A 21,198-nucleotide genomic window follows, 5' to 3' on the forward strand; every position below is an offset into this window, starting at 1 on the left:
GGCATGTGTAATGTGCAGTGTAGGAGTAAACTCAATTACAAATCAGTGGCAACATTTAATATCAGCTGATACGGACCATGCACACTGGGAAAATCTGATAGAGTTGTCCTCTTATTGAGATTAAACATCATGAGGTAAATACTCACCTACATCTGTCTAGAAACACGATAATAGTGTGGTACAAATTATTTTCGGTTTATCTTTAAAATAAAAACTACATAATGTTGGTTCTTCTTACCATTGCTAACTCTGAGAGACGAGACAGTCCAAGTAACTTCAAAACAGTGCTGATTTATTCAAAGGATCACAGGTAAAATTAACATTACACGCTCAGGTATCTTGCACCTCCAAACTGCTCACAGGCAGATGTAAGATGAAAGACCCTGAACCCACCAGGCCTATACATTATATCCCCTCGGTTGGGCTAGCCCCATACTACACAGAAACGTCAACCGAGACGTCTCTGTTACCAGCTTTGCAGCTGGTCATAGCAGTAGTCAAAACATGAAGCAAATCAATGTGTGTGTGTATGTGTGTTCTGTTGATTAAGTGGTCTAGTACATGTCGTGACTTAAACATAAGAACATATTATGGCTAAGGCTACAGTTCTACACGTCATAATAATAATATTAAACACCCTGTCTGCTGACAGTCATCAACTCTTCTCTCTAGTTATCCTTGACCAGATGTACCCTGTAGAAACTCATAAGCATGACTAAGCATTTAACAGTCTAACTAGACATCCTATCTCCACTAAACATTTCTAATACATAAAGTACTATCCAATATCTATCTGACTAAAAATACCTAACAATAAAAAGTAGGCCGATTTTAAACGGAATTTACTAAATGGGTGGCACAAAACTAAATATTTTAAAGTAGTAAGAATATAAACATTAGATGTTTAATTACTGAACTAAACATGGAATCAGTGACCATCAATATGGACCCTAGTGCAAACAAGCGCACTCAGTTTATTTACTTAAGTAAAAGCAGCAACACCACAGTGTAAAAACACTCTTAAACTGGTGTAAGTAAAGGTTCCCCATTTAAATAAAAAAAGGGGGGGCGTGCTCATTTTGTCATTTTGCAGAATGGGACATTTCACATTAAAGTATATCATATCGTAGAATTATAATTATTGATGCATTATTATGCTGTAGCTGGTGGAGCTAATATTAAATCCTTTATACCTTTATCAGCTTGTGAATTTCCCACCAGGCATCAAAGTTTTAGGATTATGCTGCATTGTTTTCTGAAAAAAAACAACCTAATAACTAAAGATATCAAATAAAGAAATGGAGTAAAATACACACTATTTGCCCCTAAAATGCAGCCCTGGAGTCTAAAGCAACGGAAAAGGAAAATAATCAGGTACACTACAGATAACTCAAAACTGTACTTAAGTAGGCGATACAGTACAGTGAGTAAATGGACATAGTTTCTTTCCACCACTTATTCCAGCTGTGAGAACCAGCTGCAGTTGGGCTGATAATAGGGGTCATTATATTCATGTTTCATCAATGTGCAGAAAGGCAACTGATATTCATTTCCATCCACGTGTACAGATTTCTGTGACAGCGATGAGGACAGCGACGATGAAAGCAAAGATGGACATAAAGATGGTCCGGACAGCAAGATTTCCACGACCACTGAGGACGGGAAAGATCATGAGGCGAGCCCAGCTAAGGGGCACGCCTTCATTAACAGTGACTCTACCAGCAGGATCCGCGACAGCGACCCCAGGACTGAGAAAAGCCAGGCAGACTCACGACAGAGCCCCATCACTGTAATCTCCAGTACCACCCGTTCTGCAGAGGACCTGAAGAGCCCGAGCCTGGACCAGCCCAAAACGGACGAGTGTAGGTCAATAAGCAAGGACACCTTCGTGCCTTTGACTGTTCAGACTGACAGCGCGCACATAGGCCACAGCCACCTGCATAATTTTGGATTTCCAACAGGTTTAACAGGACAACAGTTTTTCAATCACTTAGGGGCCGCGCACCCGTTTCTCTTGCACCCCAGTCAGTTCAACATGGGAGGTGCATTCTCAAACATGGGCATGGGGCCACTACTGGCAGCTGTGTCCACGGGAAGGGTGAACACCATGGACACGACAAGCATGGCATCACCGCCGCAAAGCTTGACGGGAGCGCCAGGTCTACCCTTTCATCTGCAACAACATGTCTTGGCATCACAGGTAAAACCAGTTTTCTTGGGGTTACGCCTACTGGCAGCCTTGTGCACTACTGACTATAGATAGGCCTTAGAGTCACATAGAATCAGGTGTACATAGATACGCCATTCCACAATGCATCTCCGTGGGTGTTGTTTTAACCAAGTGTGTGCACGTGTTTGCGCTAATGCATTTTTCTGGGTGTTGAGAGTAAAGTTGCAGGCGACTACACTTTAACTAACCAGGCAATAAGAGAACGCGTTTTATTACTTTCCTCTGTCATTTCTGAAAGAAATCAGACAGAGAGAGCCGCCAAGGTGTTGGATTAGAAGTTCATCCAGCCTGTGTCTTAGTGCCACGGTGGAGAGTATTAAAATGTGTCATTGGCTCAGAGATGGAAACATTGTTTTTGTCGACAACGAATCGCTCTTTACCCATTTGTTATCAAAACAAGCGTTAAAGCTGCAACTTCTCCTGCTTGGTTACAGCATCAGACATTAGGAATGTCGATGTGCATTACAGATCCTTAAACACGCACCAAAGCTTGTGAATTTGTGAAGCACGTGTATGAATGGAAACTCTGAACACAGACTGTCTCTACTCCATCACACTTTCGCTCTGGGCCAAATAGGGTTGTTTTTTTTTTGTCCATAAGCGTCAATGCCATTAACTTTGTAACGATGTCGAAGCATTTTAAGCATTATTTCAGGCATTTCTTCTAAGAGTTGAATTGTTTGTGTGTTTGAACTGTGATAAAGTAGGTATTAGCAGTCTATCACACCAGCCTGTGGCTCACATTCAGTTTCTTAATTTCCCCACAGGGCATTGCCATGTCTCCGTTTGGTAATTTGTTCTCCTACCCCTACAATTACATGGCAGCAGCTGCGGCAGCTTCGTCCGCTGCTTCCTCTTCGGTGCATCGGCACCCTTTCCTGAACGCAGTGCGCCCCCGACTCAGGTACAGCCCTTACTCCCTCCCCATGGCGGTACCGGACAGCACGTTGCTCACCACCGCCATGTCCTCCATGACCGGCAGTGCCAGCGAGCTAAAGGGGGACAGCATTGTACCGGCCAGCCCCGTTCCTGCAGCCACCCTGGATTCCACATCTGAGGTGACCAGTCACTCGTCCACCATGTCCTCCGGCTCGGTCTCCATGTCCCCAAAAACTTGTGCGGAGAAAGACACCGCCAACGAGCTGCAGAGCATCCAGCGCCTGGTCAGTGGACTCCACTCAAATCAGGACAGGCCACGGAGCGGGTCCCCCTAGGAATCTTTTTTAAACACTCCGCCTGCTTCTCGTTCATGATAAGGGAAAAGTGTTGACAGGGATGAAGACATTAACAACAGGAAGGACACCCTGGCAGATTTATGGAGGCTAAAAAAAAACGGAACTGTTGAACATTTTAGTTTCTGAAATGCACTTTGGTTAATACACATCTGCTATATATATTTTCCATTCTTCCTTCTTTGGTTAAATTAAAGTTATCCTGTTATTTGAATACCGTACAAGTATTGAAACTGAAAAGTTGGCATGGGTGTGACTTACAGATTTGCTGCTGTGTCCCGTCTCCTAATTTCATTGTACACGGAAGACATTTGTTTAAATATGCACTCTGAATCGATTTGACTTATTTAAATTCACTACCGTTAACCTGCCTTTTAAAGACTGCTGTATTTGTTGCACACCATGAATTAATTGGCCAAATGTTGCATGACCCTTAAATACCTAAAGGTGTTATTTTAATACTAAGAATATTAACCAAAATATGGAAAAATGTTGTTTTGAATAGAATTAAACACACTCCTTTTGCCAAAGTTTCTTCTTAATTAGGTTATTCATTTCAAAACAAGTTGGTTTTTTTCTTCACATCTTGTAAAAATCAGAACAGGCCCATTGACACGACTGGTGCTCCGGGACCAAACCACGGCCCAAGGCGGAATTTAGTCCAGATGTCAAACTGGCAAAAGGAAACTGAAATTTACGGTAAATGTTAAAACAAAAAAATGAAAGGTGGTATTGATTATAGGTGTACATATGGATATATAAAATATTTATGTAATTATTTCATATTATTGCGTGTAAATACAACGGAGTAGTTTGTTTCTAGGAATCTGTTCTTAATTTATTGTCGATATACCTGTGTAAAGATAGTTTGTGGGCTATTATCCTTTTTGTTGCCATTTGTGTTTATACCGTACCCCCCCCCCCCCCTCAAAATATGGACTTTATTCCTCCACAGATATCCACTGAGCTCGTCATTCACACTCATGTGCCATTGTATTTTCACTTGTTGTCCCCTTGTGTGAAGTGCTACTGTTTAAAACGAATGAAAAGGCGACAACGCACTACACCAATGGCTTGAAAGAAATCTATTTTTTTTAAGTAAAGAGCAAAGAAGTGTCATTGAAGTGTGACAAAAGTGGACTATTTTTTTGTTACTAAAATACTTTGCAAACCTGGTCGTAAAAGTGCCGCATAATCGAAAATATGAAGGTTTTTGTGTTTCTTAATTTGTCAGTGGGTTTTGTTGCATTGGAGTTGTGTCTAGTTTACAACATCGACATCGTGTTCTTGAAAGTTTCAATAAAATATTGAAATGCAGTTTCTTAGTGTGTGTCCCTGGCTTCATCCAAGATATAGGTTGGCTCGAATTAGGACATTGTTACCTTGACAGATTTTAAAGTGAGCTGAACTATTGAGAGCGACTTGAGGTTCTGCTCGCTTTTTGAAGATGAGGGGTGTCTGTCTGCCCACTTACTCTGCTTCAATTCGTGGAGGTATATCCTTCCAGCCACTGATCAAAGAGCCCAATTAAGATAACGTAGGATGACCATCTAAACTCCATGCTGAAACCTGCATGGGGTTCTTACCTGGACCAGAAGACGCAGACTAGAATTTAGCCTTTTATACTGATCTCACTAGCGTCAGTTGCCAAACAGGACCCCTATCATGGAATGTGACTTAAAGCTGGTGGGGTTTTTATTGTGAAAGTTCGGTTTTAAATTTATTTAGAAATGATAAAGGGGAATCACGTGAGGCAAGCGGGCCAATTATTTCTTTTGGGGTGATATTTTTTTAAGCCATTTGAATTGGAGGCCACCCAAAAGTGATTCACTCCTGCACTGTGACGAACGAGGGGATTCGGATGAACCTGATGCTGCTGCTGCTGGTTCTGCAGAGGAAGTGTGGCTCTGAAAATACTATGACGTCCCTTGATTACCCTTTGTATTGCACATGGAGTCGCGAGTTTATCAACACCATATCTTTACTTGTATATTATCTGGTTAATGTGTAGCAAGACTGGCGCTAGTGAATAGGAGTAAACATGACACAAGCTGTCTCAATAGGTCTGTCTTATTGCTCACCTGGCGCCTTTCATGGCATATCTTCCATTTTATTGCACGGAAGGCGACAATGCGTCTGTAATCGTACCAAGATAGGACGCCCCCAAGCGGCTACAGCGCGGCTTTATTAACAGCACAGCAAAAACACACCAAAGGGTAAACCCTGGGTGAGAGCTCACTGAAGGATAAGATTTACTGATTCGGTCAAAGGACTACTGTAAATTCTCTTAGTGTGCTGAGCTTAATAACGAATGAAGAATTGCGCAATGAAGCTGCTCCAAATTACACAATGCAATCCGACACTTAAAAACAGCCTGAAAACGTATGTAAATTAGAATCAGTAAGGTTGGTAAACATCCATGTGTGTTTAATAATCTGATGCCAGAAGGCAGACCACGTAGAAGAAGAAACTCAGTGACACTAGTGTGTCGAGCATGTGCCCATTGCGCTTCAGTTATAGCTGCCAATGCCATATATTTTTCAATGTACAAGCCACCTATTATAAAATATTGAAAAGGGAAATCAAAAGAGTAGACGTGAAGGTCTAAACCTTCTATTATGAAATGGAAGGGTTCTTTGGCGCAGATTATTTCTTTTGTTGGACAGACTAGTTGAGGTGTCACAGTTTGGAGCTTGTTCTCCTCCAGCCAGTAGGCCAGACCTGTCACTTTAAATAAAATGTTAAACTTTTAAAATCCAAAACCTACAACCCCAGTTTATGGCAACTTAGGCGGCAGTCTAACAGGTTGTATTTAGTCCAGCGCATTGCGCGGGGCAATTGCGCCATCTACTGGCAGCTAATTGTGAAAGGGGAAAACTTAGTGGTCTCGTTTCTCTTGTAAACTTAAAGGACTCCCGTTACTGATGTGAAATCTGACTGGGTAAGTTATCTTTTCTGGTATTTATCCAGTGAAAATGGACAAAGTGATGATCTAATCCAGACACTGTGGAAGTGGGGAAAACGCAAATTAGAAAAAGTGTAACAAAAGGTGCAAAAGTAAACAGCAGCTCAGAATATACAGTGGTTAAAATGTACTACATCACTTGATAACGGTCAGTGTGTTAGTATACAGCAGAGTGCACGACAGTCTTGTTTAAAAGAAATCACTCTTTTTGCAACTCTCACATAAAAAACGGACTGGTTGAATGAAGTTAATAGCCGAGTGTAAATTTCCATCTAACCTTCATGTTGTAGGTGTTTTCTGCATCATCAAGTTGCATTCCAAGAATATGTCTGGACATGATATCAGACGTTGTTCAGTACAAATTATATTGAGGAGAGTGGGCGTGGCTAAAGGGAAATGTCAACTCCCTGCTTTTGATCTGCTGTAAATACTTTTTTTTCAGGTTTTTGGATAATGAATTTGAGTCAAAGGTTTCTGCAGGGAGGATAAATACTTAGACACAGAAACGTAGGTTGTAAACTCAGTGTAGGCACATTAAAGAAAGTCTTCTCTATACACACATACTGTATGTGTTGAATAGTCAGTGTCTGCTATAAAGCGACATAACTGCTTCCCTCATGCATTTATATGACATTATTGCAAGTCATTAACTTTGTGGTTGCTCTCTCCCTGTACCCTTATGCAGGTGTCCCTGATTCCGGAGCTGTGTTACTAATGAGCAGTTATGGGCTCCCCTATCCTGCCTGTTTGCTCATTTGTTTGTTTGTTGTGCCTTGATGCTTTTCTTTTCTCCTTCCTCTACACACTCACTCCAACCGGTTGAGAAAAACAGCCATCCATCAAGAGCCCATTTCCGTCAGCTCTTTCTTCCATTAGGAGTTTTTCCTCCCCAATGTCACCAAGTGCTTGGTCAAGTGGGATTTGTTGGGATTTTCTCTACAATACTACAAGGTCTTGATCTGACTGCATAAAATGCCTTGAGCTGATTTTTGCTGTGATTTGCTACTATTCCGATATAATAAATGGAACTGAACTGAATAGTGCAGTGCAGCCAGTGACTAAGACTATTTTGATCTTTCCATATTGGAATGAGAGTTGCAATATTAAGATTATTATTTCATGGGTTAAATACTATATAGGTGTGTCAGTCGTCTTTTAAGAGCACCAGTTTCAGAAATGTATTGCTCTCAACATAAACCTATTGATAATTTGTCAAGAACGTATTCGTATTCTTTCCATGCACACCTATGTGTATACCTGTATAACCCTGACAAGTAAACATAAGAATTAACACACACTTCATTTTGAAAAATGGCGAACACAATTAATGATAGAACTGATTTACTATAAACAATATTTACAACACACACAAACAAGTGATGGTTACACAAACACCAAACTATGTTACTATAGTGTGCAACCCAAGTCTCCTAATGCTGAATATCATTCATACAGATACTGTTTGGCTGTACCTTACAAGACTCAAATTAATTAGAAACCACCAGGGTTATACACAGACCTCCAAAGGATAAGCAGCTAATGGATGAATGAACTCTTAGGTAATTTTGTCTGAAGTGTTTCAAGATGAAACCAGTGATTTCTGCTATTATCTGCCTCCTTTAATGACCGCCATCTCAATAGTTCCAAGTACAGCACCATCTCTGTGTACCAGCACCACTCTCATGAAGCTCAAAAGTGCTAGGAGAAACGTCTGTGGCCCAGATTCTACATTGTATGCCATGCTATTAAAAAGGAAAGCTCATGCAGATGTATCGACCAAGAGGCTAAGCTACATAGGCAGCCAGATCAAGAGCGATCACATTTTGATAAAAGGTTTTCTTTAGGCTATAAGTGCACTTTCTGTTTCAGTCTGCTTTGTCTACTGGTGGAAAGCTATATGAATCCTTTTCACTGCCATGGCAGATTGTCTTTTTACGATGAGGCAGTGTACTCTAGTGTCCAAACAGCAGTACTACAAAGAAATAAATACATCTGTACACAAGTTTTTCTTTCAGCAGCTAAACTCTAGAGAAGGTCAGATTTTTATTTGTCTGTATCTGAACAAAATTAACACTAGATGCACTGGTGCCTAAATTATATTATTACCTTTAGCTTTTTCCCTCATTACTGCTTCACTTCAGTCATTTCACTTTACAAAGGGCAGTGAAACAAGTTCATGTGCAGTTGTAGTGACAGGCAGTGATGCAATGTGTAATTGATACATTCATATTATTATAATAAAATAATCAAACTAATGCATGCAAATCCCATTACCAAGCTTTATAGGCCTATTTAACAAAAAAAATGTTAAATTCACATAAACCTGTTTACTGACACAAAGAGACATTAACATTTCATCAGTATTGTACTGTAATTTGTAAGTGACCTGACACTGAATCTTCAGAGCACATCAACCTTACACTTGTTTGTTTTGATATGCTCTTTCCAAAACATAAAAAAAAATGACATCTAGAACAATAGTGCAGAATCATAATTGAGACATTGAGCTAGGACTAAAACACCACGCAGATGATAATGAAGCTTGGGGGTTTCAGAGAAGTTGTGAAGTGAAAGCATGATGTCTAGCTGCCTTATTGTATATTTTAAAGGAACAAGCCCAGGAGGAGTAAATCTGACTTTGGTGTTGAGAGAAGGTGCAGCTCAAAATATCACCTCTTAGGATAAAGTTACATTGTTCTGAGGCATTTAAAGCTCAATGACACGTCTACCTGTCAGTCACTGACATTCTCCAGTTCCATTGTTGTCAGCCCTAATACGACTCTATCACAATGCGCTGCCCTACAGCTGTCGAGGTGCGTTACAGCTTGTTCAGGGACATGATAGTACATGAATCGGTGTCTCATATCATATTACAAAATGCAAAGGGTATCTTTTTTTCAGCTGTGCCACATATCATGTAATTTATACTTAAAATCAGAATCCGATGCAGTCTGTCCACAATTTATTTCATGCTTCAGTCCAAGGTCTTTTTGTTTACAGCAGTAAAACATAGGCTACTCCTCATCAGGTTTTTCATGTTTATGCAATGTTCTTTAGAATTTTTGTCATTTTGATTGCCCACACTGTAAATCTGCTACGTTGATGTATTCTGTACATGTGACATCTATTGCACATCTGTCCACGCCCTTTTGCTCTTCCTGAAGTTTTTATTTTTATTATTTTTACTTTTGTCTTTTCTTCATTAACCTCTAGAGTCCCTGCGTCCTCATTGAGCTACATTTGATGCATCCTGTTATGCAATTGATGCACATTTGTCTCATTTACAGCAGTTATGTTCGTGGGTCCTTTTTTGATATAAGGACAGGGGATGTCATACAGTCAAAATGTATTGCTGTGAAGTGTCAAAGTTAAAAAATAGCAAAAGCCTGCCCACCACTCATTTGATCAATGAACACTTAATATAAAGAAATGCCCATGTACTGTATTTGCATGCTTGTTATGAAGATTTCATAAACATATACACTGTATATAGACATATGCAAATAAATATGAACACAACACAACCACATCCTGACCTATAGCCTATTGTAGATTGTGAAAAGATGCACAGTATTCTTCAGGAGGTTTTTCAGTGGATCTTTATGTAATTAGGAGAGTTTTCCAAGTTCCAAAATGGCCCCTTCTCACATCTATCATTTCTGTTTTGTGCTGATTTTGATAAGGAAAACATTTTCTCAGATAAGTCTGGCAGTTGTAGAGATACTTCCTGCCCTGTTCTCTCACCACTTGCAGAAAGCATGCAACAGAAGCACTGAACCAATGAAGATGAAAAGACCTTCTCAGAACTTCTCAGCTATCTAGATACCATATCTTTCAGATCTTTCTAAAAATCCTTTGAATAAAATCCATAGTAAAAATCATTAGCCATCAAGTTAAAGGCTAAGGTCGGCCATTTTCTGTTTTTACCATTCTCCACAAATCCCACACAAAGACTAAAACCCACAATGAAATTTGTGTACTTGCTGTAATGTCTGTGAATCTTATCCTTTAACATCAAAAGTGTCCATCAAGAAATACAGTGGAGTATGTATGCCTAACATCTGGAAACCCTAAAAGATGCCATTCCAAATACATAAGAAGCTCAGGCTACATGTGGGGTATGTCGTGTAAGGCATAATACATTGTTTGCACATACAAAACCACTGTTACTCTGTTGTCTTACATTAAATGGGTTCTTTACATGCTTTTCACTCATTTGTGTTTCTTAAATAGCAGCCACAGAATCCCTCCTTCTAAGAGAAGGCATTTAATCTCTACCATCAGCTGGAAGTTTGAATGAGCTGTGGGGAACAGGAGAGGACAGCTAACTCTCGCTTCGCCGGCCTAATAGTCTCCACCATCAGCGGCACTTCATACACAACCACTGGTTGGCAGATTAGAAGGAAAGCTCACCTCAAACACAAATGCACGCACCAGTACACATGCTAGTGGAGTCAAACTCTTAAATACATGTGTTCAAAGCATGCTGAGGAAATGCACAAATATATACAAACACATTCACGTATGACGCCCTTCTCATGGGTAATTCACACGCTTTCCTTATGTTGATTGTAGTTGGGTTTATGACTGCAGGTTTGTTAGCACCACAGACACTCTCTTTGTAAACTGATATTATATTTCCTGGATCTCTTTCTTCTAAAAGAGCCTTCTGGTTATATTAAAACACACTCATTCATCATTCATCTTCAGTTAGTACAAAAGGAAAATGCACATCCTCTTCAAGTAGTAAAATCAAAGGTTATGCATAGTAGCACTTGCAATATGAACATACGCTTTAACCACATTTCTCTGCGTATAACAGTGCAATGAATCAAAAAAATCCTGAACCTGATTGGTTATGTGTAGGTACAAAGACCTAACAGAGAGGGAGCCAAACTCTAACAACTGTGAAGGCAGAGGGGCATTGCACCCTAAACCATGCTGGGTCCAAATCACAGCCAGGTTTTCTTTTTGATTTCTGACTTTGTTAACATCTGTTCAGGGACTACAGATGAAAAATGCCCTCTTGGATGATTCTGCCACTATTACAGCAATGTTAATTATCCAATACTCAGCATCCTACAACATTGTGGCTAGGGTGGATCATCATCAACACTCGCTCTTTAACATTGCCTCCGTCATCCAACCACTTCACTAGTCTTACTACGCTGAACCATCCCATAACTGTTGTGCATTTTGAGCTTGCTTGTTCCTCATCCTAGATTTTTGTTCTGCATGGCAATCAAGCTTCGTCAATATAATACAATCATTAATATTTCAAAAAAATACAATATATCTACTGAATTTTCATCCAAAGGAAGCAGTAAACTGTCTGCTTGTTTAGTGTTGATACATGCAACTGGCTCAACGTTGCTCTTTGCTTTAACTTTCTCCAACTGAGTATAGGACCTTTTTCTACTTTCTCTTTCTGCTCTTTTGTTTCTCTTGCTCTTGGTACCTTCTTTTATTCTTTTGTTCTGACCAGGCATTTTCTAGTCACCGTTGTACTGCCAAGGCCAATTATATTTTCTTGGGTGTGTCATTTCCAACAATGATTCTCTGGATTATAATCCATTAGACTTTACTTTTGCTTATGCACAAAACACTAAGTGAGGCACATGTTTAAGGCTGAAATCACCAGCAAAACTGAAATACAACCAGCAAACACACAATGCACAAACAGACCTCTAACAATTCACATGCACGACACTGCCATCAGCAAAGTGCATTTACAGTCCTGCCAACTGTTAACTCAAAAGAAACACAGATGACTCCCTCAAATAAAGCCTGAAGCATCACATACTTTCTGACTGGTTAATAGCATGCTACAACTTCAGAAACTACCTCTACTAAAACTGGCAGTGAGCCCCTTTCAATAAGCTTCATAACACCACCAGTGCCTTATCTAGTTCTTGTTCCATAGTGCAGCCAAATATCACAGAAAACCTCTCAGATAAATTGCCTGTATATATGCATAGTTGTCTGTCTCTATATGTAAGGCCTGTGACAGGCTGGGTGCACCAATAGCTGACATTACACTCAGAGCCACATGTCCACCTCATGATGGTATTATAGGAAAGGTTTTGGAAATTATCAAAAAAATATCATCCTCTGAACACCACAGATATTTGTACTAAATTTCATGATAGTTATTAAGATACTTGAGTCAGGATCCCGTGGTGGACAGGCCGACACTGTCATCCACAAAGCATACTGATTAATAAACAATAAGATAGTGTTGTATTTGATACTGATTTCAATATTTTACCTTCAAGTTGAGCAGACTTTATACCAGCAGTGTCAACTTCCAAATCCTCAGTGTTGCAGTGTTGGCCTCTTCCCCACTGGAAACTGGGCCGAGCTGCAAGTCAGAAGTGATTGTTCTCCATCACTAAGTTAATTTCAAGTTGAATAGGTGTCACACAAATCTATCCATAAACACATTAAGTGACATAGTGTAGCTTGGCTCAAGTTTTATACACACTGAAACTCAGTTTTCCCTGTTGTAAAATATTTTCCCACCCAGATGGACCTAGTGATCACTTGAAGCCTGAAGAATTAGCTAATTTTGAAAACCACCGCAGTAAATTAAAATGTATAATAGGCTAAGATGAAGCTGTGTAAATGCTGTTTGGTGTTTTTATTTTTGATGTTTGTTTCATTCCAACAATTTACCTGCAGCAGATGTGTAGCTGATCAAGTCTTGACACAGTCTTAAGGTTTTCATGACTTGGACTAGCTACATATTTACTGCAAAGAAGAAGCAAAAGTCTCCCTCCAAAAACAGTTATAACACAGCCAAACAATCCTATATTCAGCTATGCCCTGTGTAGTAAGTACACTTTCTGCACAAAACAACAAATCCAACCTGCCTTTGCCACCATTGCATGCTCCACTCAGTTAACCAAACCTCCACCACCTGCATTTTCACAAACCCATAGCCCCTCCTACTACAGGAAACACCATTTAATAAGTCAGTTAGGCCATGTAATCTATGTATCAGTTCCTATAAATACATACATGTGTTAATTTAATAATAAATAAATCTCAGTAAATGTTTTCAACATATTAAATTAACCCTCAAAAGCTGCAATTATCTTAAAAGACATCACAACCCCCCTCTACATAGCCAGCACTTGGTACATTCCCCAGGAACACCTTCACACAAAAGGAAGTGAGACACTTTATTCTGCCCTATAAATTTGTGTTATCCAGCAAAGATAAAGAACTTTCCTTTAAAATTTTACGTACATTTTACCAGTTCAACTCAATTATTTGTAAATACATTTACACACAAACAGAAGAAAAATGTTCCTTTTGCAACAATGAGCTCATTATCTATTTTGTTTCACGTTGTCCTGCCTGTTTTTTCTTTTCTGCTTTATATTAACTTAAGTTATTTGATGTATTATGCCTACTTTTGTTTATTTGATGCATCCTGTTATGCAATTGATGCAGCTGTTTGTATTGAATTGTGCTTCTATTAAGTTCATTTCTACATATCAAATATTTGTCTCATTTACAGCAGTTATGTTCGTGGGTCAATTTGACCCGCAACATAACAGGAGGGTTAAATAAAAAAAGGCCCTGAGTCAGGTTGGCAGGACATGAGTCCACAACTGGCTGAGCTGGTTAAACAAAAATGATAAGTTCTTTCTGAATATGAACCAAGAGAAAGCAAACACTGGAATGCAGTCAGCCTCTTCTTCTTCTTCCTTGAGGTCATACAGCAGCTGGCATCCTTGTAGCTGCATTGCAGCCACATTCTGGTCTTATTTCAATGCCTTGTCACACTTCAGAGTACTTTTTGTTCTTGACAGCCCTAATTTCTCTTACTGCATACTGAATTAGGCTACTTGCATGTCATAAGCACATATGTATACTCTACAATGTTCACAAAAGCCAGTTAAATGGGACTTTAAGATGGATCCTAGTACTGTTGCCGCTCTTGGATCGTTTCCTCTCCACACTATGCTGTTCTCTGTCTTTCAAAGTTCATGTCCACATTTCTTTTCAAATGTGCCTTACAATGTCCATGACTTCACTGATTCTCCTTAATGATAAAAAACAGTACTACGCAGCTATATATTGCTCAGTGTATTGGTTATCCATTGCTTTTATCTACAGGGTTTTTCATCTCTTTAATGGGTCTGAATGTAATTTCCCAGGATCCAGTGCCATTCCTGGACATACCAGAGATGCAAAATGAGGCAAAGGAAATACCTAATACATAATTTCTGGATTTGACAGAGTCACGATGTAGTGCATTTAAACACGTCAGAGTTGAAGATGCTTTGACCTCACTGAAGTGAGACATGATGGCCCACAGGCCCCCAGGGTCTCTGAATGTGGCTGTGGCTGGAGCAGACCACACCACTCGATTCCTGGGTGGCTGTGTCTGTGCCATAATTTCATGTAATTATTTCAATCAAAATGAAATAAAAAAAATAATATATGCATATACTGTACATATATAAAACATACACATAAAACAGGTAGTGTTTTTTTTTAAAGGTGCAATACTTACCTATGATAAAACAGAAACAATGCAGCATACATAGTCTACAGATGCATTATAGAACACTACAGTTCTCCATTATAATACTGTCATAATAAACTATAGAAATGCCTGTATCAGCACAAATAACCTCAAATCTGAATCAGCACTTCAAACATAACAGCAGTGTTATAGTTTCACTATTAGGTTATTAGATGAATTTTATATTTTATCAACTCTTTCTAAAAATGCATGGATGTTGAAAAATATTGAATTACAAAAGGTATTTAAAATTCTAGTTTATGGTTTTGTGTAGAATATTAGCTTTTTTGTACTGGATTATTTTATTGTGCTGTTTTAATTATCTGTAAATTGCTTCTAGCTTGACCAGGACACTCATAAACTCAAACTTACCAAACTAAAAATAAAATACATTTTGATTGTGTGTTGGTCTCTGCGGTGGGAGGTCATATTAAAAAGCTCAGCAGAGGGCAGCAGAGTACATGGCATGCCCTTAGAATACCCATCAACAGTAGGTATGTGTTTCACTTAAATAACTAGCCAACATGTCCCCATGAACTAGATCCAGATGTGTTGGAGCTGGATTACTTTTAATTACTTAATTCCAAAATATGATCTTACAGTAGAGCAGTCCTGACCAGTCATGATTAGACTGACTTCAAATGATACATTTTTCTCACTTCTTATTTGTTCAAGAAAATAAAATTCCATGGATAATTTGGTTTCTCTAAACCATTAATACTAACAACTAAAGTCTACTCCATGGCTGCATAGTTCCACCAAAACTTTGTGGGGGGAGAAGGATGATTATGGAGGTATCCCAGGGAAACGGGGGGTGGGGGGTCAATCAGGAAGTTGGAATGTGGGTCCTTGTGTGTGATGTGATTGTTAGCAGAAACGTGTCAGCCCCAAGCCCACCGCCACTGACCCACCGCCACCACCACCCCTGAACCCACAGCCCTGTTCAGGTTGTGAAAGTACAGCTCTGTACATGAATATGTGTGTGTCTTCATACACACAATAAACCTCTTAGCCCTGCGTTGCCATGGAGGCCCAGATACCTTATCATTGCCTTTTCCAGTGGAACAAGGGTAAACTCGCTCACGAGGTCGAGGGTGAGGGTGGAGGGTATAAAAAGACAGCCAGAGATTCTAGGTGGAGGGCAGACCACAAGCCCATGTGTGGCCATGGAGGGTGAAACCATACTAGATAAGGAGGGAGTTTATATCTCCCCTTCTTCATACTGAGAAAATGACAGAGAGAGGAGCATGGTGATGGCAGAGTGGGAGTGTGCACACTACTCACTGTACACATTGCTTCCTATAGCCTGCAGAGTTGTCATGGTTTCTAATGTCTAGCTTTTAAAAATACTGCCCCAATGCTCAGTTTTGCATTTCCACTTTCTGAGGTTAAGCCATGTAATGCTGTCTGTTCCTCTGAGAAGGGGTTGTTTTGTGTTATACTGGCTGTTTGGATATATTTTACATTGAGTGTTGGGACATTAAAGTTGCAGTTTATAGGAAAAAATTTTGCTTTTTCTATCATTTAGTAACACTTGTATGTTCATTTGCTGAATGTAGTATCCCTAAAAACTTCATCCATACAAGGATGTGTTATTATATTTGTTTGTTTATGCTTTAAAAGTTGCTCATAACATCCACTCCATGCTTCTGTTAGACCCATGTGTAGCTCAGATGGAATCACATTGGAAACAGGAAAGAACTGAATTTTTATTGCCAAGAGTCTTGAACTGAACCTGAAGTGGCATTAAGTGGGTCTGTTAACATCAGAGTCATACTTATTTGATCAAATTAGTGGTCTTTCACAACGCCAACTGGAAAGGATCTGGCCTAACAGCTTATAATCTCTGCAGCTCTTGTTTTCCTTCTCAAAACTTTTCTATTCTTCATTCCTCTTCTCTGGCTCCTATCCTGGGAAACAAACCATGGATGGGTTTTCAGCCACAAACCTCACAACTGGTCTTTGGTATAAAGCATCTGGGCGGGTTCTGCACTCTGATCCAGGAGTTCTGGCTGGACTGGTGGTTAGCCACAGCGGTGCTGTCACCTGCCTGTCTGCTGAAGTCTGGCTAGATTCTGAACAGCTCTAAACAAGCAGTAGCATAAGACCACACATTCAATATCACTGGATGTCCAGGAGGTAGGGAGCATGTATTTAATCCGTTTTTGTGAGTGAACTTACACACAATTCCAGAGCCAAATTCACAATCTCTTCTGTGGTTGTCACCTCAGGTCCTTTTTGGTTTTGTTCACCTTTTTCTCACCTGGTGCTTCAAACTAACAGGTTTGCATTCATTGCTTTGAATTTAATGCTGCAGCTTGACAGTCTGTAACAACCGTGGAACCATTTAGACGCCACAGGTCAGCATACTGTTACTCATTGACTTATGTTTGATGCATTGTATGTCTGTTAGGCTACATTACAATTGCATTGGTCTCAATACTACTGCAGCATGGTCACACAACATGTTTATTTTATATAAATAAACATTGTTTTGTGTGTGTGTGTGTCTCATTACTGTAGCTTCATATTCATCAGTCATGTTGTTTTGCTTTCCCACACCACCCATAGTTCCGCTTACTACATATAATTTGATCTTGCCACACTTTGGCTATAAAATACTTTTCACATCGCTCAGCTGTTCAAAGTAGAACAGTGTATTTGTACGTCAATAATGTAAAATCACTTTTTCACTCTTGTTTATGCTGAGAATTGTGTCTGTTCTGTGTGTGGAATTCTTATTTTATTAATACTGTGCACTGTTTCAGGGTAGTACATCTGAATTTCATTGTATATACTACGCAGTGACAATAAAGGTATCTTATCTTATCTTTAAAATCCTGGAGGCTGTCACTATTTTTTAAGAGTAAAAATAAAGGTACTTCTCAAAGTTTGTGAGAGGGCTGCTATGTATGCATGTGTGCAGTTTAAAATTGTGTTGCTGTAATGTCATTTTCCACAGGACACATGGAGCAAATGATTTGTTTTAATTTGATTTAATTTGCAGTTTGACTTTACACTTTAGAAAAAAGGACATGTTTTAATGGAAAACACATTTTATTGAGCAGCACTGACATTTATTTGTTTAATAGTTTACAAAGCCTTGGCTTTCTTCATGTGATCTCAATCACAAACTGACCAAAGGTGTGTAAAATGATTTGTTTGTGATATGCAAATACTGTAAAACTGTTGCTGGTTTTCTCAGCTCATCTAAATGCACACTGATGTGAAACTAGAAGCTCTACTTCCAAGGTCTAGTTACTGGCGTTTAATTACCTTTCAATGTACATAACTTATTTTATTAGTATTAAATGTGACTTTCAAAAAGCACTTTGTGATGAAAGGTTTTAATATCTGGGTTTATTAATCATCCATGAGACTTCATTACCTGAACTTTAACCCAGCCAACACAAGGCTGAATTCTTTTAGGCCACTTCTGTAATTAGGCACATTGTTCTTGAACAGTCGTTAGTATTTCTATTTATTGTGAAGCTTGTAGACGTAAAGCAGGATATACTGTCTATACAAAATTATTTATGTATTTTGCATTTTGAACTAATGTGCGTGTTGGTAATCTCCAGTCTTATATGGTTAAAATGATGTCACCGAGGACATTTTGGTGCGTTTCTTTTAAACATTTCAGAATTAGTTCCGTTTGATTCAGCTGCCAAAATTACAGAATTTAGCCGCATTAATTCTCCTTTAATAAAACTTTTGTCCAGCTGTTTTTCCTAAATCTCGTTGGTATGACGCACGTTTGACGCCTCTCTTATTGGAGGTTCATTAGTCTAAGTGAAGCTTGTATGCTGCCAATTTACATCGACGTCATTTGTGTGTGAGGGATTTTAACTGTTTAAAATGCTCAAAATAATGTTTTTGCTAGTGGCCCTTCTCTCTTTAATGCCTAGAGTTTATATTTAGAGAAATATATTCAGTTTTCTTTTCTTTTCTTTTGGCACTTTGCGGTTTAATTTGTTATTCGTTCACCTAAAATGCGTGTAGACAAAAGGCCTTTGTAATAAAACTGTTTTGTGGAAATCAGTTTGGATGAATCTTACACATTAGAATAAGGAGCTTTGTTGACATGAGCTGAACCTAATATCTGGTTAAGGCATTTAGTTTCCATTGGCGCAAACTACACATTATCATAAACGTATGATGTGACAACCTCTTTTGTCTTGCGTCTGTCCTGGTTTCTACTTGTCTTGAAATGCAGTTTGTCCCTTCGTCTGTCTGTATTATCAGTATAGCACATTGTTCAGTTTTATTTAACCTGGGTAGCCTATTACGCAGCCTGGACTAGGTTTTAGGCATAATATTCTAGTCATACTGTCCCTGTGAAAACATCAGTGCAATAGAAGAGGGCTCTGAGGCCTTCTCCACCTTCTCCAGGTTCTGCAAACCCTACGTTTTATCTGTTATTACAGTAATGTAGAGGCGTGCCATTGGGAAGTCCTTCAAACCTCTGTCATACGCGTGTGTGTGCGTGTGTGTGTGTGTGTGTGTACAACAGAATAACAAAGTTTTCCTTATGAACTCAGCACATTATTTCAAACTCTGGAAAATGTTGTGAGTCTTATTTTGGAGCTTCTATTAGTTTCGTTGTCTTTCAGCTTGTTTACTAAGAGGCAAACAGTTCATCATACAATGTAACACAGGCAGAAGCTTCGGCCCAGAAAGACATTTTCCTTATTTGAATTTTTGACAGTATTAGTTACAATCTCTGGTCAAAATAAAATGTGCCTACGTTTTCCAGGAAAAGGCTGTTGGACAAAAGCTAAAAGATTCTCGCCTCTTAAGAAAGTCCACGGATCAAAATGATTTGAACAATTAAAGAATACGTAATTTTAACTGCTTTCAATTCTTGTTCTTAACAGTAAATGTGTTATTCGTTTATCGTTGCTCTAGTTTTTTTTTCTTTTGCTTAGTCTAAAACAAAAATGATATCTTTATAGTGATGTTTACTATCCCCGTCTTCATGGAGATAGTGGCTCTATTTGTGCGCCTGCGTAATGAGATAACTGGCTAAACTGCAAATGAGACATTTTAGGACACACACTGCAAAACTGACAACTTTGGCTAAATGTTGTCTTACTGCTACATGGACTGTCCTGGGTTCAGTTTGGGTTCAGACTAGCGTATCCATTTCCGATCTACTTGCCTCTTTTAATCCCATTCTTTGCGCCATGAAAGCTGTTCTGCACCGTGTTCAGTGGTGGAAATAAATAAGGGGATAGTACAAAGAACATTAATAACCATCAGAGTCACACTGCTTGAACAAATGGTTCATCAACCGTTAATGTTAATAGTCAATAACAGAACTACAGGCAAAACATATGCTCCATTAATGAATCGCCATCATTTTGTTAGTCATAAGCAGAGGCAGCTTGTGGACATACAGCATCTAATTATGCACCTATCAATTAGATAGAATGTGTTTATTTCTACATTTTGCTGGAGGCTCAGACTGGAGATGAAGAGGTTGCGCCTAATGGTGCGAGAAGCAGCAGATATCAAATGGATTCCTTCTTCCGGGGATTATGGAAAGGTTTGGAGCGGAACATTCTGAAGACCTGGGGTGGGGACCTGGAAGGAATTATAATTTGGGGTATTTATATACCAGTGCAATTCCTGCACAGGCTGTCCCCCACACCTCCCCACCCCCCAGCCTCGGCTTCCGCTTAGCACTGTTGGTCACTGATGCGCAGTGGTGGGTTGGAAAGGGAGCGCGCGAGAGAGAAGGAAGAAGTAGAATTGACAAGACACAAACTGGGGGAGAAAGGAGGAAAGAAGGGGGTGACGGACCTGCTCCTCTGGATCTCGGCTCCAGCCTACTAGGTGCTAGCACCGGGCACTGCTCACAAAACGGTCTTCAGCTTTAAAATGCACAATAAAGCACCGAAGAGACCCTTATAGCTGCCACCGATCTCCACGATCGCGACCCCCCTTGCAGGAGACCTGGACTAACTGTGTGTGTGAGAGAGAGAGAGAGAGAGAGAGAGAGAGAGAGAGAGAGAGAGAGAGAGAGCAGAAGGATTCATTGAGGTTTTGTGCAGCTTCGTCGAGGAACGCGTCTGGATTATCAGATTTAGGACGGGGCACTGCACATCTAAAGTACGAGACCGCTTTTCTCTGTTGTGCTGCGACCTGTTTTTGTTTTTAGGTAAGCTGACCCTGCTCTGACTCGGCTACATGCACTTAATACAATCTATAACGGTATTACCCTGGTAGT

At 39.6% G+C, this 21,198-nt stretch overlaps 1 protein-coding gene and 1 long non-coding RNA gene across 3 annotated transcripts in view; one reads left to right on the plus strand and one right to left on the minus strand.

Annotated features, from left to right (window-relative positions):
* The window catches only part of tbx3a (T-box transcription factor 3a), a 9,002-nt gene extending 4,228 nt beyond the window's left edge, over window positions 1-4,774 (plus strand). For both annotated transcript variants that reach the window (XM_020600942.1, XM_020600943.1), the window contains exons 6-7: window positions 1,569-2,200; window positions 2,998-4,774. In XM_020600942.1, the coding sequence (XP_020456598.1) occupies window positions 1,569-2,200; window positions 2,998-3,444 (1,079 nt within the window). In that variant the 3' untranslated portion in view covers window positions 3,445-4,774. The remainder of the gene's footprint in view (window positions 1-1,568; window positions 2,201-2,997) is intronic.
* The window catches only part of LOC109960674 (uncharacterized), a 94,472-nt gene extending 81,165 nt beyond the window's left edge, over window positions 1-13,307 (minus strand). The window contains exons 1-2 of the long non-coding RNA XR_002275034.1: window positions 13,103-13,307; window positions 12,696-12,788 (exon numbers count right to left, since the gene is read on the minus strand). This is a non-coding gene — a long non-coding RNA (uncharacterized LOC109960674). The remainder of the gene's footprint in view (window positions 1-12,695; window positions 12,789-13,102) is intronic.
* Between the last annotated feature and the right edge of the window lie 7,891 nt (window positions 13,308-21,198).

Source organism: Monopterus albus, unplaced genomic scaffold, assembly GCF_001952655.1.
Source record: "Monopterus albus unplaced genomic scaffold, M_albus_1.0 scaffold49.1, whole genome shotgun sequence".
NCBI classification, from domain to species: domain Eukaryota; kingdom Metazoa; phylum Chordata; class Actinopteri; order Synbranchiformes; family Synbranchidae; genus Monopterus; species Monopterus albus.